Source organism: Notothenia coriiceps, unplaced genomic scaffold (genome assembly GCF_000735185.1).
Source record: "Notothenia coriiceps isolate Sejong01 unplaced genomic scaffold, NC01 NC01_scaffold00037244, whole genome shotgun sequence".
NCBI lineage: Eukaryota > Metazoa > Chordata > Actinopteri > Perciformes > Nototheniidae > Notothenia > Notothenia coriiceps.
In genome coordinates, this window is record NW_011369945.1 from 22620494 (window position 1) to 22642916 (window position 22423).

Sequence of the window (22423 nt, forward strand, 5' to 3'; positions counted from 1 at the left end):
GGGGGGGAAGCTGTGAGACCTTCATCATTATTAACAAGAATTGTTGACAGGCTTTTTTTTTGGCAGAGTGCCAGAAAGCAGCATATGAACTTAAGTGCCCCCCTGTGGTCATTGTTCAGCCTTCACTTTAGCAGAGCGACCGTTTGTCTGCCTTCTAGTCACACCTTAAACCACATGATTTCTAGGGAAAATACATCTTTTAACATGTTCTCATAAACAACGGAACAACATGCATCTTATGAGAAATCCGGTGGTATTTATTGAAGATACAGGACAAGTGAGGACAATAAGACTTCCAGAAATCAAAGAAAATGCTTAGTTTGTTTCTAAATGTGTGTATTCCAGAGTGTACGGGATCCTTCGGGGGCGTCCATTGCCTTGTACACTGCCAAGCTCCATCACCCCAACAAAACAGGCAACCATGTGGTGCTTCAGGCTCTCTTCTACCTCCTGGATCGAGCCGTGGAAAGGTGAGGACTGTGGTTTGGGATACCCGACATAAATAATAAAACAAGTCATATAATAGCTACATTTCACTTTGAATTATTATTGAAAGGTTATCTGATCAATGGTGGGCATCCATCTTTCCTTAGAAAAATAATTACTATTTAAGCATTTGTACTTCAAATAAAAACCTTACTAGATATATAACCTTATTTATTGGCAAGTGTTAGTTTTTTTCTTTAGGGAATCCTTTACATGTAACACTAAACGTTTCATTAAAGAGGCCTGATTATGTTACGTGTGTTATAGGTTGTTGTGCATGTAAATGGCAACATCTTAAATTACAAAGTAAAGTATCTTTTTAATATATTTTAGGTTTTTATCACTTTGTTCTCTATTTACTATGATGGAAAACACTTTGGTAAATGGTCCTGCATACGTTAGTTGTTACCTGACCTGTTGGTTAATGTTTTAGATATCTTAACGGTGATGTCTTAACCTCTTTTTGCCCTCAGCTTTGAGACCCAGAGGAATGGCTTGGTGTTCATCTACGACATGGCGGGCTCCAACTACACAAACTTCGAGCTGGACCTGAGCAAGAAGATCCTCAACCTGCTCAAGGTTTGACTTCCAGTGCTGTTGTTTACATAAACACATCAAATGTTTACAGTAAAAGCCAAAAAAATACAAATATCTGAGAAAACAAGATGCTTGATTCTGAGAAATAGACAGTGTAACATTCACAGGATAATATTTAAAGACCTTTAGTAAAAGAAGGTAGGTTGAATAATCTGTCGTTGTTGAACATGAATCACTCCTCCGGGGTGGAGTTAACACATAACTGTAGAGTTGTGTCCTTCATCCGATTGAGAAGCGGATTGATTAAAGCAGAGTTGGTGTCTTTGCAGAATTTAGTGTTCATCCAAAGGGGCAAACTCCATGTCTCACAGCCTGGGTTTACAAGCAAAGTAATGATTTAATCCACGGACCGTGAGTGCGCAGTGCTCGGCTGTGGGCAGACTTGCAGAGACCTGCCAAATGAAGCACCTCTCTAAGTGATTTGTGATCTGGTAGTATGTCAGCTTGAGTCAATAACAGAGACACTTGTGTGGCCACATCTGCATCAAAGGCATGTATTTTGTGCCCACATATTGATCTATAAAGGGACTGTTGGCCTCATCCAATTCAGCTAAAACATTCAGAGAAAATAGACAGACAGGGCACTCTCATAGTAAATCTTTCAAAGTCATGTTTTAAGGATAAACTAACTAGCACATTATTGTCTAAATCTTTGCTTACACATACCTTATATTGCTGCTAAATCCTACTATGCATGTTTACTTATCTATCCTATTAATCTGTTTTTAGGATTACATTTAATATGTTAAATATACTTATTGTGTTTGCCTTTTTTATCTACTGTCCCCCTCACTACAGCAATGTCATTTTGCTTGTGGTTAGACAAATTAAGGATTTCTAAATACTTCCTGTTGAAGCTGATATTAATTGTGTTTGTTGTGCTGTCTCTCTCCACTAGGGGGCGTTCCCTGCCAGGCTGAAGAAGGTTCTGATTGTCGGGGCCCCCGTTTGGTTTCGAGTGCCCTACAATCTGCTCAGCCTGCTTCTCAAGGACAAACTTAGGGAGAGGGTAAATAGAGGCGCTCTTTTTGTAATTCTTGCACCATGTTTATGATGATACTTAGTTACGAGTTTTGGGAAATCCTGTTAAGTTTATCTGGAGAGGCGTTCAATGAGTGAGCACTTCAGTGTTATTGGATGTTGCAAGTGATCATTTGATTAGGGGGCTTCTCTCTTACCGCACATAGATCCCTGAAATGTTAATGCTTGAATCACAGGAGTCGATCACCCTGCCTACATTACCGCCCCTGAAGAATTTCATTAGTATGGATTTATTCAGAGTCACCAGGGTCTACAGTAAATTCGGTTTCAAGATTATTCATTTAATCAATAATATGCAAACAAATACAGTTTGACGTAAAAAGAGGGAAATAATGTTGAATACTAGTTCAGAGTCGGGTGTCCTTTATTCGTCCCACAGCGGGGACATTTTAATTGTAAATCAGAGACGGTGCAGATAAAAGGCATAAATAAGATGAGTTGACTAAAATAGGCAAGAATACGGTGATAAAACTAAATTGTAATTATTAGAAGAATAAAACTTAGTAGCAGGATTATAACTAAATTGAAGCTAAGCAGCCACATCATGTATTATAATTGGAGAAATGGTGCACATTGTTTTAGCATTATACCTGCTAAACTTTAGCATATTAGCATTCTGATATTAGCATTCAATTCAAAGTACAGCATCACTGTGCTGCTAGCATGGCTGTAGACTTGTGTGTCAGCACATTTCAGATGTCAATGTAGACTTACAGGCCCTTTTTAAATGGCTGTGCAATTTAAAAAAAAAAACGTTTTTCCTTTTATCTCTCTTACATGAAATACCCCAGAGTCCCTCTTCACTCTGTTGAGGAATTGAGTATGCTCAGACATGGCCCCAGGGCAGAGAATATTATATATGTATTAGTATATGCTGCACATAGTTATGTTACTATCAACAGTTGTGTTACACTCTGAAGAAGTAGCAGCCAGTAACAACAATTATAAATTGCAAAATGAAATGTATTGTTGTCAGCTATTCCTGAAGATTACCAGAGTTTAGTTTGTTTGTTTATATTGTCGTGGACAGTCCCCATTGATCAACTGTTACTAAAAACAGTAAATGGGGCAGCTTTAGCAAACATGGCTCATTTCCAGCTGTTGTCCCCGGCCAGATGATAATGGACACCCTTAAAATCAAAATACATCAACAGCATTAGTTATAAAAAAAGGACGAAAGACAAGTAGATCCAGGCGAAAGGATAAAAGAGAACAATAAAATGCAAACAACACACGTTACTACACACATGTCACATATAGCACATCACAATCAGTTGACTACCATGTGAGCTTATTCACATCTGTAGGTCTGTTTCTCTCCTTCCTTCAGGTCCAGATGGTGAGAATGGCGGAGCTGCGTCAACACCTCCCCAGAGACTGCCTCCCGCAGCACCTGGGCGGCCTGCTTCCTCTGGAGTCCTTCAGCTGGAACCAGCAGCTCCTGGCGGGTCAGAACGGCCGAGTGGACCCGGTGGACGAGCTGGTGGGAATCCCCGTGGAAGAAGCTTCAATCCACGTCCCCGGAGCCGAGGCCATGCGCCCGCAGGAGCTGCTGACGCACCTCGGCAGGCTTCAGCGCACCGGCATCCACCTGGAGTACGAGGAGGTCCGCAAAGAACCGCCGCCCGGGACCTTCAACTGCGCGCAGTGAGTTCAATCTCAGTCTTTATTTATGGTGTATGGTTGTCGCTCTCTTTAATAAGAAAGTTGTTTTTGTTTGTCATTAGTTTACTTTGCGAATTGGCTGGTGAGCGCTCTTATTTATTTGACTAATTAAAACATCATCTTGTGGCTTCACAAATCAGTTTCCTCTCTCTTTTTATTTTTCTCCCGGTTATTTTTATATTTTGTTACTTCCCTTTGTACCCCTAGTTTAGGAGGGGACGTAACATTTTATATAGCAAGCTCAGTGCTGTACAGGAAACAAATACAATATAGAATAACACAATCGGAGTACAATAACTAAAAACAAGATAAAAAGCTTAAATACATAACTAGAAACATATATAAATGTCAAAATGTCATGTTCAACTAGTATTAAGTTCACAGTAGCAGACAAACATCTGCTTAAAGGAACTACTCAACCCTGTGTGACCTTGAATTTGTGAAGAATACTTTGTTTTTCTCGCATGCCTCAAAGGTGAACAAAGAATCATGAAAGGAATTCAAGCTTTGGTGAATTGAAGTAAATAAGGAGTGGCAAACCATATCCAAATTAAATGTTTTACTTATTATTTCCAAAACACCTGCATTTGTGCTAAAACCGAACTTTTTAAAACTCTATAATTTAAAAGCTATTTTTTAGACTCAAGTGATAACATCTGGAGCATCAGAGTTTCATTACAAACATAAAACAAATAAAGGAGGCCTTTAATGTCCTTTATCTCTGGGATTAATTGCGATTCTCCTAGTTTAGACTACATGTGTTCATTGAGTGAATCATTATTGTTGCCATAAGCTCACATAACTAGCTTAAACACACAATGATAAACCATTCATTCATAATTCAATTAACAGAAAATGTATAACTCATTTGCTAATCATTTCAGCTTCTCAAATATGAGAATGTAATCCTTTTCATTCATGATAATAAATAAATAAAATATATTTGGATTTTGTACAGTCTGCTGTATACAAATTAGCAACCCAGATGGTGAGCTGCTACGGTATTATTGATGTGTGTTAATAGTGTCGTTAATACATTTTGTTATCATGTGTCTACAGATCAGCTTACAATCAGGAGAGGAATCGCTACGGCGACGTGCTGTGCCTTGATCAAACCAGAGTTCGTTTGAAACCCAGAAGGAATGAGGTTGGTACTTCTATTCTTTTCAAATATGCATAAAATAGTTGTCATTCATGCGAAAAGAGAAACACTGCCAGTCCCATTCATGATATCTCTCAGCTGCCAAGAAACGTGCCAAGCTTTAACGTTTTGAAAGGCTGCCACGCTGCCTCTGGTGTTTATCCAGAAAGTGTAATCAGAGTATTATTTTTCTGTTGTGTTTACTTCAGCCTTATGTAAACAACTAGGCTTTGCTGTCACATGAATGTCAGAACACTACTATTCACATTTGAGTGTTTTCTTAAACTGACATGATTTTTCAGGGTTATCTCTGTCTTAATAACAAAACTCTGTTCCCACAGCGAACAGACTACATCAATGCAAGCTTCATGGACGGCTACAAACAGAGGAATGCATACATTGGTACTCAAGGTATAACAACTGTTACATATCTTTTTTAATGCTTTCTGGATGGCTTGTGTTTTAATATACAATTCCATAATCATTATTGCATAAGGGAGACAGAGTTGCATTACAGTACATTCGGTAATTTGGAAAACAAAAGGTGAGTGTTGGGGCTGGTTACGGTGTTCGAGGCATTGCTTTGAAAACTGAATATTTATCAGCAGAAGATTAAACTAGATTCAAGGCAGTATTTAAACTAAGGGAGTAAAGTTAATTACAGAGGACCAAACACTGAACCTTGTGGGACACCAATGTTTAGAGCAAGTGGATTTTTATTAAACAAGCAGGTCAAATAGACAGGATGTTTATATGTTATAAACACACATTTTCCTAAGATCTTTCTCAAACTGACTAAATAACATGGCAGACTTACAGGTACTGGGTGTGCATAGAAATGACCCGCTTTAAATTAGCAGGAAATTAGCAGTAAATGACGATTTAGAGCAGGGAAAGGGTTTTATTACTACTGTAGAAAAAGAGTAATGATTGTCTTCATTAGCGTTTGGGTCGAGTGAAGCTCTTTAAGCTGCCATTCCATGCAATCAAATAGACGTTCTCCATTACAAAGAAGTCTTTTTAATTTGCTTTGAATCTCCTTTTGAACTTGTGAAGGACCGCTGGAAAAGACCTACAGTGATTTCTGGAGAATGGTCTGGGAACAAAACGTGCTTGTAATCGTCATGACTACCAGGTAATTTCACTTGTTTGTTATTTAGTTATTGTAATGAAAATTCTAATTCATACTCATTTGTTTAGTCAGAAAAGGTGCTGGGTTCTCCTTTTTCGAAGTAGGTCAGGATTACAACAGAATAGATTTAATCGAGTGTGTCGTGTCTCTGTGCTGCAGGACAGATGAGGGCAGTCGGAGGAAGTGTGGACAGTATTGGCCTCTGGATGAAGGGGGGCAGGAGGTCTATTGCCACATGGCAGTGGTTAACCAAAGGGTGGACAACCACACCCACTACAACCACACCACCCTCGAACTGCACAACACTGAGGTACAGACATGGACTAATGCGATACGATCAATAAAATATTACTTTAATGGTCAGATCAAGTCTGAAATTTGACTTTCATCACAGCAGCTCCATCAACTGTCCATCAACATAGACAACTATCAGTAATCGATCATATGTATTGCAACAGGAAAGCAATAAACAAATGTATTATACAGTAGTAGCAAACGTGCATCGTAGAGTCAGTGATATTAAAGAAGTATGGCCTACAAAATTCTATAGTAAGTCTTTTCCTCTTCAACAGGGTCAGATGGAAATACTATTAAGAATGTATCTTATATGTCCCTTTTTTAAGACAAAGTAGATACAGTGTTGAATAGTAACAATTAAAGTTTGTTTTACATTGTAGATAGTCAAGCTTATTTCCAGTCTTTATATTTGGTGACCTAACTGCAACCAAACTTTACCTTCTTATATACAGTAGCTTACAGAAGACAGTGAGGCATTGATATACTCATGGCAAGTAATCATATTTCTCAAAATATTTAAGTGTTCCTCATTTTGTATCCATTCAGACGTGTGAACAGAGACAAGTGAGTCACTTCCAGTACCTCAGCTGGCCTGATTACGGCGTTCCCACCTCAGCAGTGACTCTCATTGACTTCCTGGGAGCTGTGAAGAGACAACAGAGGAAAATGGTGACCGCTTTGGGACTTCAGTGGGCGGGCCACCCTCAGGGACCCCCGATGGTGGTCCACTGCAGCGCAGGCATCGGGAGAACAGGTGAGATCCTCAAAAACTTCATGCCTGATTTTATTTTATTTTTTCTGTCCTTAACAGACTGTTTTACAAATTCAGATTTTATTGGAAAACAAACACATTTCCAAGACTTTAAAATGTTAAGACACAACGTTTTGGAATGATATTATGGCCTTAAAAAAGAGAGGTAATGATTAATTTATCAAATATTTAAAAAAGAAATAGCATTTATTTTTGTTTCATGTTTAAGTAATACTTAATGCAACAATTGCAGAATATTCTCTTAAATGTGCAGATTTACTGCTTTTCCCTTTAATTATCTTATTAAATTGAATGTCTTGGGGTATGACTAAACAAGATAGTCCGAAATAAACCGGTACAAACTTTTTCTTAGTGTTTTAAGACCAAACGATTAGTCTAGAAAATACAATTAATCATTACTTGCGGCCCCATCTTTAAGGCCTAGGTAAAAGGTGTGGAAAATACCATTAAGGGTAAGACTAAATCTAACTAAAATCTGCTTCCTTTCTTTTTCATATATATTAATAACAATTGTGTTTCAACACCAATAACCCCACTCCTAAAAAGTGCCCTGTTGTTTGCAGGTACCTTCTGTGCTCTGGACATCTGTCTGTCCCAGTTACAGGACGTCGGCTCGCTGAATGTTTGCCAGACGGTGCGACGCATGAGAACACAGAGAGCCTTCAGCATCCAAACGCCGGACCAGTACTACTTCTGCTACAATGCCATTCTGGAGCACGCCCAAAGACAGGGCCTGCTCCCAGCCAATCAGTGAGCTTCAGCCGTGACTTCCCAAAATTAATCCACGAGCCCTGACATCTCTGCAGTCAGTCTGTTAACCCCATGCTGTGTTGTGTGACCAATTTGTGAGCCCAGGCAAGTTAACTTCCTCGCAGAATCCGTCTTCTGTAACTAGGTCATTCTTCAAGCCAGACCAAGACAAGACGGTGATAAGAGAAGGTCCTGAGTGTTGACATTATGATGTTTCAATGTGATAACAATGTGACATTTTGTTTATGCCCAACATATCTCAGACAATACGTGGCAGCGTGAACAAACTGCTCCTGTTTTGTGCAGTTTTGTGGTCTGTGGTCGGCATAGTGGGTGACGTAATTGAGGTAATGTCCATTCACCTTTTTTTATTTATCTGCCATTTAAAACCAATGGTTTAGGGGACCTTTTTAAAGGAGTAGTTCACCCCAAAATGTTTCAGTCTCTCATCCCATATCAGTTAAAGCTCAGCAGAAGTTTGTAAGACAATGCTAACAATACATTTGACCTTTAAAGTAAACATGGCCATTGAGTGCCACGAGTCATTTAATTTTGATCCAAAGGCTTTTTTTACATCGGCATAATTAATTTATACATAAAATATCATTGTGATAAGGTAAGCGGAGACTAAAATACTTTGCTCATTGACATGGAGAAAGTCCAATTTTCATTTTGGGGTGAAACTATCCTTTAACTAAGTAAACCATTTTCTATTCCAAATGATGGAGCTTAAGCTCAGCTGTCACCACCTGTTACACCTCCTATGTCCCGGAAATATTGCGTAGTGCATTTTCAGCACATGGTATTTGTCACATAGACGGTACGAGCCAGTCTCAGGAGTGTCACACTGAACACAAGGAGGTGAAACTGCTCAACTTAAAAAACGATGTAGTCTTTTTCCAAGAAGTCGTTGTATTCCTTTGAGGTTACATGATGCATTCTCCTTTGCCTTAGTAAAGAAAAAAGCAGCAGTAAAGAGGGGTAAGCACATCCAAAATGACCGGGCTGTAAACTCCTAAATGGCCGTTACACCCCCTCCTGTGATCACTTGTTAAATGCCTTTTTTTCTAAATGTATCCACTGACCTTCCATCTCACCTATGAGATTTCCTGACTCTGAAACAGACAGGGACCGGTGTCTGTGGCCGCCTTCGCTCACTAGCAGTGCCATCATGCTTCAGTGACTGTGGGAATGCATCGCTAAGTGCCCACGCACATGCACACGCACACATTTAGAGCAGTCTGCAGTGACTATGCCATCAAAGTCATCAGTTAAGACCTCATGAGTAGTGCAATACTTCTTCTTTTTTTTTTCTTCTCACAAATCATGTCTTAGCACTTTCAAATAACTGTTCCCAATGTGCTCTGAGAATAGTCATCGTGGAGATAGGATGTGATGACGAGTGCAACTTAGTTCTGTAGCTCTACGTGTGATGCTGGGATAGTTAATCTTAGTAATGCTGAAATATAAAACCTTTAGTGACATTTTGGACTTACTGTAATCGTCTGCATAGAGCTTTATTGGGACGAATCTAAATAATTGTTACAGGGAAGCCAGAAAATAATGATAGAACTGAATAAGCATGCACTAATATGTGCCTACGCCCTACAGAGTCCTTCTTGAGTTTTGTCTGAAGTATATTTCATTATTCTTGTTATTTTAAGTTCTACAGACTGTGGTTGTAATCAGTGCTTTCATTTGGTCCCAGTATCTTGCCATTATTATAGAGTACATGTACAAAAACTGTTTCATACGCTGCATTATGTCATTGCTTGGTGAAAAAATAAACTGTTCTTTGCTACAGAATTCATATTGAATTTTCTTGTAGTGAAGCCTTTTTAAGTCTGCCATCCTCACGCACTCTTGTTTTAGAATTATTTTTCCTTTCAATGATGGACGCAAAATGTGCCCTATTTTATTTTTCTATTGTATTCAACAACTGTTTTCATACGATTACCCAGGATATACAGTTATCTACATTAATTTTATATTTGTTCTATTATAACCTATTACTTTACCATTCGTATGACTATTGAATCAAGCTATACTGTATTAAATACAAACTATGTCAACGTAAACATTCGTAAACTGTGTGATTTTTGTGTTTTCAAGGTTGATTATTTACTCCGTCAAGGTTTTGTTTGTTTGTCAGCAGGATTATGGAAAGATTACTGCAGGGATTTTCATTAAACTTTGTGGGAAAGCACAGCAAGGTCCAAGGAGGAACCCATACAATTTAGAGCTGATCTGAATCACGAGTACACAAAATACATATATTTTTTATATTGCGATTGGTATTTACAATTTGGCAGTCACAATTAAGATTTAGTAAAAAAACAAAAACGTTTTAAGGGTAAGACTAAATCTAAAAAACTAAAATCTGCTTCCTTTCTTTTTCATATATTAACAATTGTTATATTTAAAAAAAATAAAAATTGCACAAATAGAGGAAATCAAAAATGTTAAACCAATTCAAAATGTTGAAAAGTAACATTTAATGCTGCACAAATATATATTGTTATATGAGCAATCGTTGAAGTGACGCAGTGTAAAGTGAAAGACAACGCTCGTATGACAAACATGCAGAACAACGACAGTTCCCCTCAGCTCAACGCAGCATTTCAGCGTCTATCAGCTGGTTGTTGTTTCAGTTTTGCCTTTCATAAAATTGCTCTCAACCGGCCCGGCAATAAACGGTGGAAAACCACATCTAGTGTTTGCGAGGATAGAAGAAGCATATCCACTCGTATTTCCCTTCAGAGTTGGTGGAGATCAAAACAGCAAAAATGGAGTTAATGCATTTCACAAGCCTTTAGAAACAAAACCTTAATGAATGCTAATGTTGCTGCTTGTCGTATGAAAAGGCAACTGATCTCAGCAACAACTTTATAAAGTCATTATGTGTTAATGTCGAGATTATAATTGCTCCCAAACAAAGGAATCAATAGCTACAGGTTTAAAGAATTAGATTAATGGGTGTATCTGTAGGTTTTGAAGATTTCTAAACTTCCTAGAATCAAACCTAAACCAAAATCTTCTTTCATTACAAGGCTAGGTAAAGATTACCATTCATTTGAGCTGACAGCTGAAGGACAAACATCTCTTTTCTTTTGAAACATAGGGCTGGGGGTTGCAGTAAGACTCCTACACTGCTGCAAACACTCAATAAATACAGTGAATTCAGCTAGACTGTGGGGTTCTCAAACCACACCAAAGTGAGCAGTGTTGAAAAAGGAATACCCACAAAATGACGTGTACTACTCCCAGTAACACTGCAGCCGTGAAGCATGCTGGGAGCAGTGTGTGGGTATTTCTCTCAACAATGCTTATTTTTGGGTGTGGTATGACGTCCTCGGGGCAGAATCATTGCTCTCTGCTCAGTATAACAGAGCAGTTAAGCTGTCTGAGATCAGTATTCAGTGTAAGCAGAAACCTTTTGTTTAGTATTGATCTAATTTACCCTGAAGCTGAGTCGATGTTTAATTTGGCTTGTTGTTGGCGTTTCCACGTCTTAACAACACTCAGATGCTATAACCCTTTTGTATAGATGGAACACCTTTTAAAGAGCACTGTGACAGTTTTCAGTTTCACTTTTAAATGGCATGTCAGTAATCCGGTTTTACAATGTCACTGAATCACAGGCCCTTAATCCTACACCTGGAGATATACTACAAATAATAAACGTTTAGATCAAAGAACTCTGATCATCACCTCTAATCATCCCATTTAAAGCCTAAAGCTAAGATGTAGAAATAATTACTTTTTCTGTATTTGTCAATGTAGGGCAGACTACATCTTACAAACCATATGAGATATCATTTACTTGTTTTGTGTGAATATATTGTGAGTTTTTCAGAAAGTGTCACATTGTTGCATACAACTCAGCCTTCAATACATGAATGGAGCTGCTGCAAGTTTGAAATGAGAGTATTCCCTTATGGCAATAGTCTAATTTTAGTTGTTTCCTTAACTTCAATCTTCAGAAGAAAAAGGTAAACAATTGACATTATAATTTTTATAATCACAGCATTGTTACCTTATTAGAGGCCTTGGAAAAAGAGGATTCAAAGCAAAGTTTACAGTGTATTTTCAGTTATATAATATTTGACTGGTGCAATAAATGTACAGAAATTCGAAGTATCTAAAGTGAAAGATTTCCAAAAGCAGATACAAGCCGTTTCAAATTGTTGTATTCTTTTATCTAGCTTTAACATTACGGTTCATTTACATATTAGCACTATGTTAATGGTGTAGCTGGTTCTGTTAGGGCTTCATTGAATTAGATATGTTTATGATGATAGGTGATTTATATTATTGAACTAACTTTAGCTTAGAGTGAGAGGAAATGTTACTTAATTGGGGAAAGAAATGACAATTTATGGCAAAAATAATGCTGAAAATGTATAGGCCCCTCGTTATTGTCACTTGTAACCATGACTGTTTGTGTCTCTTTTCTTTCTTTTTGATTGTAAAGATAAGTAATACATTAACAAAAGTTGAATCTGCCAAATATGTAGTCAACTATCTTGCTCTGTCAAAAATTCAGTGGAGTAAGAAGTAGCCTTTAGTGGAGTAAAGTATTAAAAACTAAATAAAGAGGGCATACTAGTAATAAAGTATACCTATATCAGTTTATTAGATGAGCCTAACAACATAAGGCCACAGTTCCCAGTGAGTTCTCTTTACTGTGAAGATGGTGAGGTTAGATGATAGCCATGGAGACTCTGTTGTTTCTCTGCTGCTGCTTCACTTTTAGCGGGTGATATTCAAAATAAAGTGACGTGGATGGCAGTATGCGCCAATGCAAGCGGAGGGGGGCGTCTCCAACTATTTTGTTACAAACACGAATCCGGAGTAAGGAGTCTTTTTCCTGGGTATGTAACAGCTGGTTAAACTAAATAATACCATTGTTATTGCTGCTATTACAAGTGAACGATGTTTATGTCGAGGCAGAAAGCGTCTTGGGGTCAGTCGCGCCTCGTTGTGTCTTTAAATGAATTGAAGGGGGCTTTTTACGGTCGTAAGCGACAACAAAATATCCAGGAACATAACACGATAGATGGCCAAATCTGCAGGACGTCATTTTGTGGGCTAGTAAACACTCTTTCCGGGCTGTGTTGTAAATGTGAGGGATCTCGCTGTCTGGAAACATTTTGTCTGCAGCGATGTGTGAGCATGTAACGCTAATCGATCCGTAGGCGGGAGGGAGTTGTTGTGGTGAGGCAGGTTAGACATTTTACTCCCCACTATTGAAGTAAACAAAGAATAGGATTTGTTTGGTACTCGGTCGCCCTCTTTCTCTGCAGAGAAATACGTCTGCGTGTTATTTGGGATCGCGGAGAATGGCCGATGTTTCCACACAGGCAGCGACGGCGTAGTTCCCGTTCCGTTTGACTTTGGCATTGTTTAGTAAGGGCAACTGGATCGGATCTTTACCGCCCTGAAAATATGCAGTGTCGGGTCGCCTATAGGCCCTACTTCACCGTGCGTGCCCACCAGCGTACATGCAAAAGCGTCAATTACCAGATGATGCATTCTATTAGTGCCTTTTGTTTGGAGAGTGCAGACTGTAAATACGCACGTCGACTGACGCGGAGTGCATGCAGGGGGGCTGATCCTCCTCCGTGGGCACCGTGTTGTTCGGAGAGGGATCTCCACAGCCTTGCATGCTTTTGCACAAAACTTAAAAATAAAATACTTGCTAAGCTGCCAAAGAATACTCGAATCTTTCATTTAAATTTTCAAAAATATATTTTTGTGGTCAAAACTGCTCTCGGTCTGGAGCATACGTTTTGCAAAAGAGGCTAGCAGTAATGTGGGGAAAGCCAGTCGGGAGGATAGTGGAGTATTGTGTGGTGAATGTGTGAGTCAGTGTGTGTGTGAGCAGCCTACGGTGCTGCTGACTCCTCTGCCTGCCAGGCTGGAATGAGGAATCCCGGGCTGGTGTTGCAGCTCCGCCTGTCGTGGGCGATGGTTTATTTTGGAAGTTCCACCTTTTTGGGATTTGCAATGACGGTTGAATCCAGTGATTGGCTGAAGTGGTTTAAAAAGAGGCGGGACTCGAGTGCAAAAGCAAACGCCCTCATACAGAGTCACGTGTTACCAAAGTCCAGGAAGTAGGCTTGCTAGATAGAAAGGACTCACTATGCAGAATATAATAATACATAATAAAATGAAATGTTGGTGTCCTACCAGGTTATTTTAATACTAGATTTTGTATTTTAGATATAAAGCAAGATGTTTGGTTGAATGTGATGTTGAATCTATATTTACATTACATTACATTGCATTTAGCTGACGCTTTTATCCAAAGCGACTGACAATAAGTAGGCCTACATATAGTAAGATACACTTTAAGTCTGGGTTACCAAGGGTCACACAAGGTAAACATGTTCTGTCTCTGTCCTGCAGAGGGGTCATGTGTAAAAACGGAGTATTGAGACCTTTATTATTAATTATTTTTGTTTAATTATACTCACACATGTTGTTTTGTCAATTTACCACAAACCAACTGACATACAGAAACCCTGGGGCTAGATAATATCCTAGTAAAGGAGTACTACTTGTTTTGTGCAAAAATAAAGCTGACATTTCCATCGTGGGCTACTTTATGAAAGGAGATGCTCCAAAATACAAATACATACACATAAATATTAACTGACGAATGGATATAAACAATTTCCTAAAATGTACAATATAAATGTTCTAAATACTCCTTGACAACAATTCTAAGCTATTAGTATTTGTATTTATGGAGAGTGAGACTGAGTGTGTGCTTGTGTATACATGGGCAAGCAATGCAAGATAATTTTTTTCAGTCAAGTTTATTAAAACATGTGCATTTCAAAAACAATTGCTTAATGCAACCTCTGATTCTTTTTATTAACAATATTATACAAATACAACAAGTCCATCATGAATACTTGCAGTCTTGGAAGAGTCATTTAGGAATACCGGTGTGCAGATATATTGCAGGATTAGAAAGTCCTGCAGGACAAAGAGACAGGCTTGTCATAAAAAACACAAACAGTAAGATACGAGGACTTATTTTCATTAACAAGCTTGTAGTTATGTGGAGGACACACCATACAAGCGGGACTCCTGCTGATATTGTCGCGCTTCAAGTCAAAATGGGCGTGCATGGATACTGTGCGAGGAAATCCTTGATTGACAGTTCAAGCTGTCAAATCCGGGGACATCACTCCGCCCTTCAGTGGAGCCTATGAACGAACCGACCAATAGCGAGTGTCGGGGCGGGGCTACACACGGAAACCCCGCCTCCTCTCAGAGCCAACCGAACGGAGATTGTTTTCCTCTCTCGGGGAGATTTTCACTTTGCAGCTTGAACTGTTTATTTTAAATCACACGCCGATGATAAGTTGCTTTTAGCATATACATCACTGTGGTATCTTCCCCGGCCTGAGGAGTAAGCAGGTAACCAGAAAAATAACGGATAATCAAAGCATCATTTGCGTTCTTCAGCTCGCTATTTGGGAGAGGGGTGAGTTCATTCAGCAAGCTAACACAGCTTTAGCTATATCTACCGTTAGTAGCCGTTTTGAGTACCCCACATGGGAAATCAATGTTGCTTGTAATCTCTATTACCTCAAACTAGACCCGACATGAGTTCTCTACTAAATCGATAACTAATGCTGGCTTTAGATGTTACAGTAACAGCGAACCAGCCGCTAATGGTTAGCTGCATGTGCTCCCCTCCTACATTAGGTGCTCGGTGTCTGGGGTACTACTCATGTTGTTTACATTAGCCAGCTAGCTAACTGGCAGCTCACAGCCACTGTCGACAAAACAAGTTATCCGCGTAGTTAATACACAAACTGCTTTCGTACACTTCAACGTAGAAAGGCAGCCAGGAGGCGAGCAATTCAGCTACTTTTCATGCTTACCTGTTTTGAAATGGAGTGTAATTTGCTGCTGTCCTGCGCCACGCTCTAAATGGCGGGCGTCAAGAAAGCGTCATGGCTGTAACTCGAGGTCGGTGCTTGTGATGCCAGGCCATAAAGGGGATGGTGAAGCGCTGTTGTTAGCATGTGTCTAGCAATCATATATGCATTTGCCTTTTTGTGACTTTAACGATATTAAACCAAGTAAAAATGAAGTATCTACGAGCACCACAGCCTCGTTTTCGTTGGCCGCGGCTGTTCAGAGCGAGACTCTATAGTTGTCGAGTCCACTTTAGCTTGACAGTGTCACTTTTTCTCGACGTTGGGGGTTTAAAACGTACTTTATTTTCTTCCCCGTCGGGTTTCTGAGCTTTCTCTTTGTTTTAACGCAATTCATTGACGTGTTTGTGCAGTTGTTGCTGTCTTGAGGAAGTTGTGAATGGCAGGCTGGCTCCCCCACGTTCCCACAGCGAGCACCTGTTTGTTGCATCGGTGACGTAGGCTGTCTGTGTTTCATTGGCTACGGAGACTGCAAGCTTTACATTCAAGGCATGGTAACATTTAGAGGCATTTAATCATCGCGTTATCCCTCAGTGATTTCCTCACTTTTTGTACAGTACATGAAAGACCTTGGGGATGAAGTTGCATGATGTTTAATATTTGTGTCATGCAGAATAGTATCATTATTTATTACTTGGATAACCAAGAGTTGTACGTCAGGGACATCTCTGCAGTTGACAGGAGGAACTTAAAAAGATGACAAAGTAGGTCAACTTGTAAAAATAAAATGATGATCTCATAAAAAATGTCAACAATTTGAGTGTACTGTTAGTACTGTTTATATCTGTGCCACAATCATTTTCTTACGTAATGCAGTTCAAGGCTGGAGCTGATCAGCACTCTGTACGCTTTTTGAGTAACATGTGACGTCTGTTAGCTTATTCAAAAATGTAATCAGTGACAACACACATAAACCTATTTTCAAAAAGAAAATGCTTCAAAGTATGACACCAAAGTCGACATGTGCTATAACATGTTAGTCAATCAATACACTCCCATGTAGTTGACCTCTTGTTTACCCTCATGCCACTAAAAGCATTGGGTGTTCCATTGGATTTATGGTCACAGACTATGTAATATTTGTCTTCCCAAGCTTAACAACAGAAGCCTCTAGCTGGCACTGTGTGTATCCATAAATTCACATTTTGAAGTAAAACAAATAATAACTTCCATATGCTCCACAAACAAGCAATAAATGAAATGAAGTGGCTGGTTTAACGGATTCCCGCATTAAATGATCTCCATATGCTTTTTATCCGCAGGTCTCTCAGCTCTTACGAGTATGAGTTCATAATGAAGCGGCGACTGGAGGATCAGGAAACGGTTTTTGCGTCCCAGCAGCGGCGCCTCGCTGGCAACGCGGAGGCTTTCCAGCATCGGGTCCTGGCACCTGCCCCTGCCCCGGCTGTGTATGAGGCCGTGCCCGACAACATGCAGCCCACAGCAGGCGTCCAGTACTCCGTCCCCCAGGGATACCAGGTAGGCTCTGCTCGTCCACTGCAGATCTGTTTTAAGCTTACTGACTTAAGAGTTAAAAACGAGGTCAAACAGCAGTTTTAAGTCATTTGTGGCTCATAGATTAGGCTGTCAGTTTGTGCTGCCTTTTAGAGACTAAAGCATGGCTCCCTTTTTATTGATTTACATCAGGGGTGTCCAAACTTTTTTCACAGAGGGCCACACACAGAAAAATATACGAAGGGCTGGGCCACTCACTAGAGGTATATTGCCTCATAAGTTCAGTTATAAGTTAGCAAAATCAATCCAATGTAGGTAAATGATTGTGAGTGTTGGCAGCTCATTCCTTAAAATGGAAGCTTCACATTGATTATAATATGGAGAAATAGGAAGGGTGTATTTCAAGCTTGTTATGTAAATATGTAATTTGGCTTTTTTCTTATCAACTAAGATATGTTAACTTAATTTACTTAATTTATTTGAAAAGTGGGCTGATTAACACATGAATACTACTGTATAATTTATTTGTTTATTTGTATTTAAGAATTACAATATAAGAAAAGCAAAAGTTTCATTTGTGGGCCATATTCCATTATACTTTTTTGAATTTGCTGAGGGAAGGTTCAAAATGGGCTGCATTTGGCCCCCGGGCCGTAGTTTGGACACCCCTGATTTACATGCTTGTTTTTGTTGTGATTATTCCTATTACAACCATGTCACATTGCTATCCACCTGATATACTGAAGTTAACATCTTGCCATTCCTGTCATAGGTATCTCTGCTCTCCCAGGTTCCCACCGTGCCCCAGAACAGTGGCGGGCATGGGCACGCTCCGAGCCCAGCGGTCCACGGGGGGTCCCACCACCACAGCCCAGCAGTCCAGCCCCACGGGCCCTCAGTGATGTCAGGGCACAGCCACACAGCTGCTCCCCTGGCCTCGGCACAGGGCCAGCAGTTCCAGAGGCTCAAGGTCAGTCAGCCCGTTTCCTTTTGACAGATTCTCACACTTGTCACGTCCCATGTAAAACCTGTCAAATGTCACCGAGTTCTCATGTCAAGGAAGTTAGCGAAAGTTGTGTATTTTTAGCCCATAAAATGGTATGCTGATTTGTTAGATTCTACTACTTTGGACTAATGTTATGGTTGGTAAAAAAGGCTGGTTTACTCTTTAACCCTGTTTGAAATAGTTAGTGGAGCTAATAATGAACACTTTAAGACCTGGGTTAAAATATTAGTTTATTTACTCAAGATTTCAAAATGCAATGCTGTGGTTAATTTTCACTGTTGATTTGTTGTATGATCTAATAGCTCTTTTACTTCTTGAATATTGGGTTATATATCAAAATCAGTGAATCTAGAAGGAAACAGATTGGCAGATGTTGGTGAAATTGACTTTCCCTCTTCCCTCTGTCCCTCAGGTGGAAGATGCTCTGTCTTACTTGGATCAAGTGAAACTGCAGTTTGGGAACCATCCTCAGGTCTACAACGACTTTCTGGACATAATGAAAGAGTTCAAGTCTCAAAGGTGAGGCCAATGTTTGAATATAGAGAAAAATGTATTGGGAATTAAGCCAGAATCTATATTTTAAGTGTCCTTACTTTTTCTGTCCTACCTCTTAACTACAGGGTCATGGCACCTAATATATCAGGTCTTTTAAATGTAGAAGCCAAAGGAAAAGGCCATACACCTCAAATAGACTCGTTTTTTTTTTGCATAATAGCAATTTTACCAGAACCATTCTCACAATTCCCAAAAAAAACGTGACGTCAATTTCTAGCCTTTCAATCTTTCCATCTTTGTGGCCTCCACAAAGACCATTAGTATGTTTTCGCTGACCTCATTGCTGAGAACGGCCGGTCTGTTGTCCCTGTCACAGGTGGTATGTAAAGCTGGTATTTGTTTAAAAACAATCTGAAGTTCAAAGGGTATGCTCTGCCCTTTGTTTGGTAAAACTCTCAATGCCCCACGATGTTGGCAGCCTTTGAATGCACCCCGAGTCACATCCCAAGTACATTAGGACGACTGTCGCTGCTGCATCTGTCAGATTAGGAAAATACATTATGATGAGATTTTGACTAAATATAACATCATTATTTTTCCAAACAACTTGTAAGTCAGAACCCCCGACAGCATTGGTTCCGCTTTGAAACAACTTCTCTATTTTCTCTAACTAATAATTGATCAAAAACTGTTATTTTGGTCATTTGCTATTTATGAGCTAATAGCAATATTTAGCCATTTGTGAATGCACATTAATACGGGGCCATTTTCTGCTAAGAGCGCAGGATCTAAAGGCACCATTTTGCTTATTTGAGTGTGTACAAACATTCACATGCAGAGGCTCCATAGCTGCAAGATTGTCCAGCCATAGCTGACATGCACTTACAGAAAAATGTAACTATTTATTTGAGTTTTAATGACTTGTGTTTTATCGCACATGCATCAGTTAAAAAGATTGATAACGGAAAAAGTGAATCTCAGATTATGGACACTACAACAACCTACTGGTTAAATCATTAAAAACTGTCCTACACTGTAGTAAGATTGAGCCAGGTTTCTTTCAACTTTTTAGTAGTTACAATCTGATCCTTAACCAACTAAACTTAACTTGCAAACTTACATTTGTTGAGTCAGGGTTATTAGGAGTCATGTATTCATGATGTTGCAGAATTTAAAATGATTGTACTTTTTTAAACATAGGAGCTTCAGTTAAATACTTGATTCACAGGATACCAGATATGGTGGATATAAATTCATTCTGTCTTTTGTGTTGCTGTTGTTCCAGTATTGACACCCCGGGGGTCATCAGCAGAGTGTCACAGCTCTTCAAAGGTCACCCTGACCTCATCATGGGCTTCAACACCTTCCTGCCGCCGGGCTACAAGATCGAGGTCCAGAGCAACGACCTGGTCAACGTGACCACGCCTGGTCAGATCCACCACATCACCCCGCATGGCATTTCAGTCTCAAACATCCCACTAACAGGAGCAGCGCCCCTCCATCCGCCCCAGCTCCCGTCTGCTGCTGCCACCACCACCACCACCGCTCCGCCCCTTCTGACGCAACCCACCCCCGCCAAGATGAGCAAGGTGAGAAACTCTGAGTGGACACCTGCAGACTTGTACAAACAATACAAAAAAAATCCCAACATATAAATTGTTATTCCCACCTCCACTGTCTTGTTTGAAAACAAATACAAATCAAATGTTTTGCAGTTCACAGGCATGACGTGTTTTTGTAGGCTGACCCTGAACTTAGCTTCTCAAGGGTCTCTTGACAAAAAGCAATGGGAATTTTTCATTGGCTTTTGGAATGAGTTCAATGACAGACAAACGTTTATGATAATTACACATTTTGTTTGGCAGGATCATTTCCACATTTGAACACAACTTTTATAAAAGTCAAAGCGTAACGGCAAAAGCCAGAGGGTATAACGATATAAAAAAACTACAGCTAGGTCCCATGACTTCAATCCACCAGCACTAAGCTAAAGGTCGAACTCGTGCCAGCGTGGGGACGTTTAGAAGTCCCATTTATTCACAAGTTAACAACCACCGTTTTATGATGCCTTAGACATTCACGAGTGCTGTGTTTACTGACATACATGTTGTAAAACCAAACATGAAAACTCATAGACCTGTGTTAACCACTATATCAGACATCTTACCAAAAAAACAATCAAAAATATGTTGACTTTGAGACAAGCATTCATGAAAAAATGCTAAACTAATTCCCAGGTTTTAGGACTCAGTCCTGCACCACTCTAACCTTCACTGTCGTGTCCTTCCAGCCTCTTCAGCCCCAGGCGCTGACACCGAGCAGTCAGAGCAATCCGTCCATCCCGGCCTTCCCCTCTCCTCGCTCCCCGCCCATGCAGCTCCACCCTCCACTCAGCGGGACCCCCACCGGGCCCCCCATGCAGAACAACCAGCCCGTGGAGTTCAACCACGCCATCAACTACGTCAACAAGATCAAGAACCGCTTTCAGGGCCAGCCCGACATCTACAAAGCCTTCCTGGAGATCCTCCACACGTACCAGGTCAGGGGCTGAACTGAAACTGAATAAAGTGTTTTGTCCCTTTTTAAAAAAAAAAAAAGATACAATGATAATGTTGCTCATATGAAAGGGTGCAATAGTGATTAGGAGAGCTGCAGACTTGTGGTTGTGACTAAGAGAGGTTCTCACACACTTGGTAGAGAAGTGTCCGTACATAGCTGTGACCGTGTTGTGTTCATATGGTTATAGTTTCTGTTCCTCAGGGCTTAAAAGGCAGAGCCCTCAATATAGAAGGGCTGCCCTCAACACTGCTCTTATTTGTGAAACTTAAAATGTTGCTGTTTAATTAACTTCAACTTTTCCTAAGTTTCCTCTTTAGCTTTGTTTGGCCTTGCTGGATCAGTGACATGATGGCAAATCTCCGAAATGTTACCTTTTTCAACCCACTGTAGAAGCAGTCCTGATATAGGTAATAGGGAAGTGCGTTTGTAAACTCAGAGAGAAGTCATCTGTAAACTTTCATATAGTTCTAGAGATCAACTTTATTAATACAGGTAGGGATGTCCCGATCACCTTTTTTTGCTCCCGATCCGATTCCGATCATTTGATTTTGACAATTTGCCGATACCGATTTTTCCCGATCCGATCTTTATGCAATGCATTAAGAGAAAAAAAAGCATTCAAGTTGTCCCTGTAAGGTTATATTCTTTCTTATTTAAATTCGCGACTATTCTCATCTCCAACACATGGATATAGCCTTCTTTTTTTTTCACAGCGAGCATTGCGCATCAGTTCAGTTTGTGCAGCATTGGATCAAACACTAAATAAAGCTTTCAGTACTCGTTAGCTTACAATGCTACAATTAGAACCACTGCGCCCTGGCCCACTCTGCTGCCCAGATTTGAGAGAAATAAGCAACCAGCCGGTCTATGAAAAACAAGCTCCCAAAGAAGCCAACACATACATGATGTTCTGTGAATTTTTGAAACAGAACTACAGGCCTCAGGTATGATAATTTAAGACACTTTTTGGTGGGGAAATATCGGTCACTCTCTGTTTTGTCAACATTGAATACAAAATGTAAACAAAAAGTATTTAAAATTTATTATGTTTTTTTTTTTTAACAAA

At 39.8% G+C, this 22423-nt stretch overlaps 3 protein-coding genes across 4 annotated transcripts in view; 2 read left to right on the top strand and 1 right to left on the bottom strand.

Moving 5' to 3' along the window:
• Window positions 1-9959, top strand: part of ptpn9a (protein tyrosine phosphatase non-receptor type 9a) — a 411924-nt gene extending 401965 nt beyond the window's left edge. Inside the window, exons 4-13 of the mRNA XM_010793965.1 lie at window positions 346-470; window positions 960-1065; window positions 1982-2092; window positions 3455-3771; window positions 4849-4936; window positions 5272-5341; window positions 5987-6065; window positions 6222-6372; window positions 6906-7113; window positions 7695-9959. Coding sequence (XP_010792267.1) covers window positions 346-470; window positions 960-1065; window positions 1982-2092; window positions 3455-3771; window positions 4849-4936; window positions 5272-5341; window positions 5987-6065; window positions 6222-6372; window positions 6906-7113; window positions 7695-7885 — 1446 coding nt within the window. The 3' untranslated portion in view covers window positions 7886-9959. The remainder of the gene's footprint in view (window positions 1-345; window positions 471-959; window positions 1066-1981; window positions 2093-3454; window positions 3772-4848; window positions 4937-5271; window positions 5342-5986; window positions 6066-6221; window positions 6373-6905; window positions 7114-7694) is intronic.
• Window positions 1-22423, bottom strand: part of ap2a1 (adaptor related protein complex 2 subunit alpha 1) — a 114788-nt gene that overhangs the window by 34190 nt on the left and 58175 nt on the right. The window lies entirely within an intron of this gene.
• The window catches only part of LOC104965157 (paired amphipathic helix protein Sin3a-like), a 45538-nt gene continuing 39637 nt past the window's right edge, over window positions 16523-22423 (top strand). Inside the window, exons 1-6 of the mRNA XM_010794116.1 lie at window positions 16523-16546; window positions 17105-17321; window positions 18070-18267; window positions 18716-18822; window positions 20084-20387; window positions 21089-21337. Of these exons, the coding sequence (XP_010792418.1) occupies window positions 16539-16546; window positions 17105-17321; window positions 18070-18267; window positions 18716-18822; window positions 20084-20387; window positions 21089-21337 (1083 nt within the window). The 5' untranslated portion in view covers window positions 16523-16538. The remainder of the gene's footprint in view (window positions 16547-17104; window positions 17322-18069; window positions 18268-18715; window positions 18823-20083; window positions 20388-21088; window positions 21338-22423) is intronic.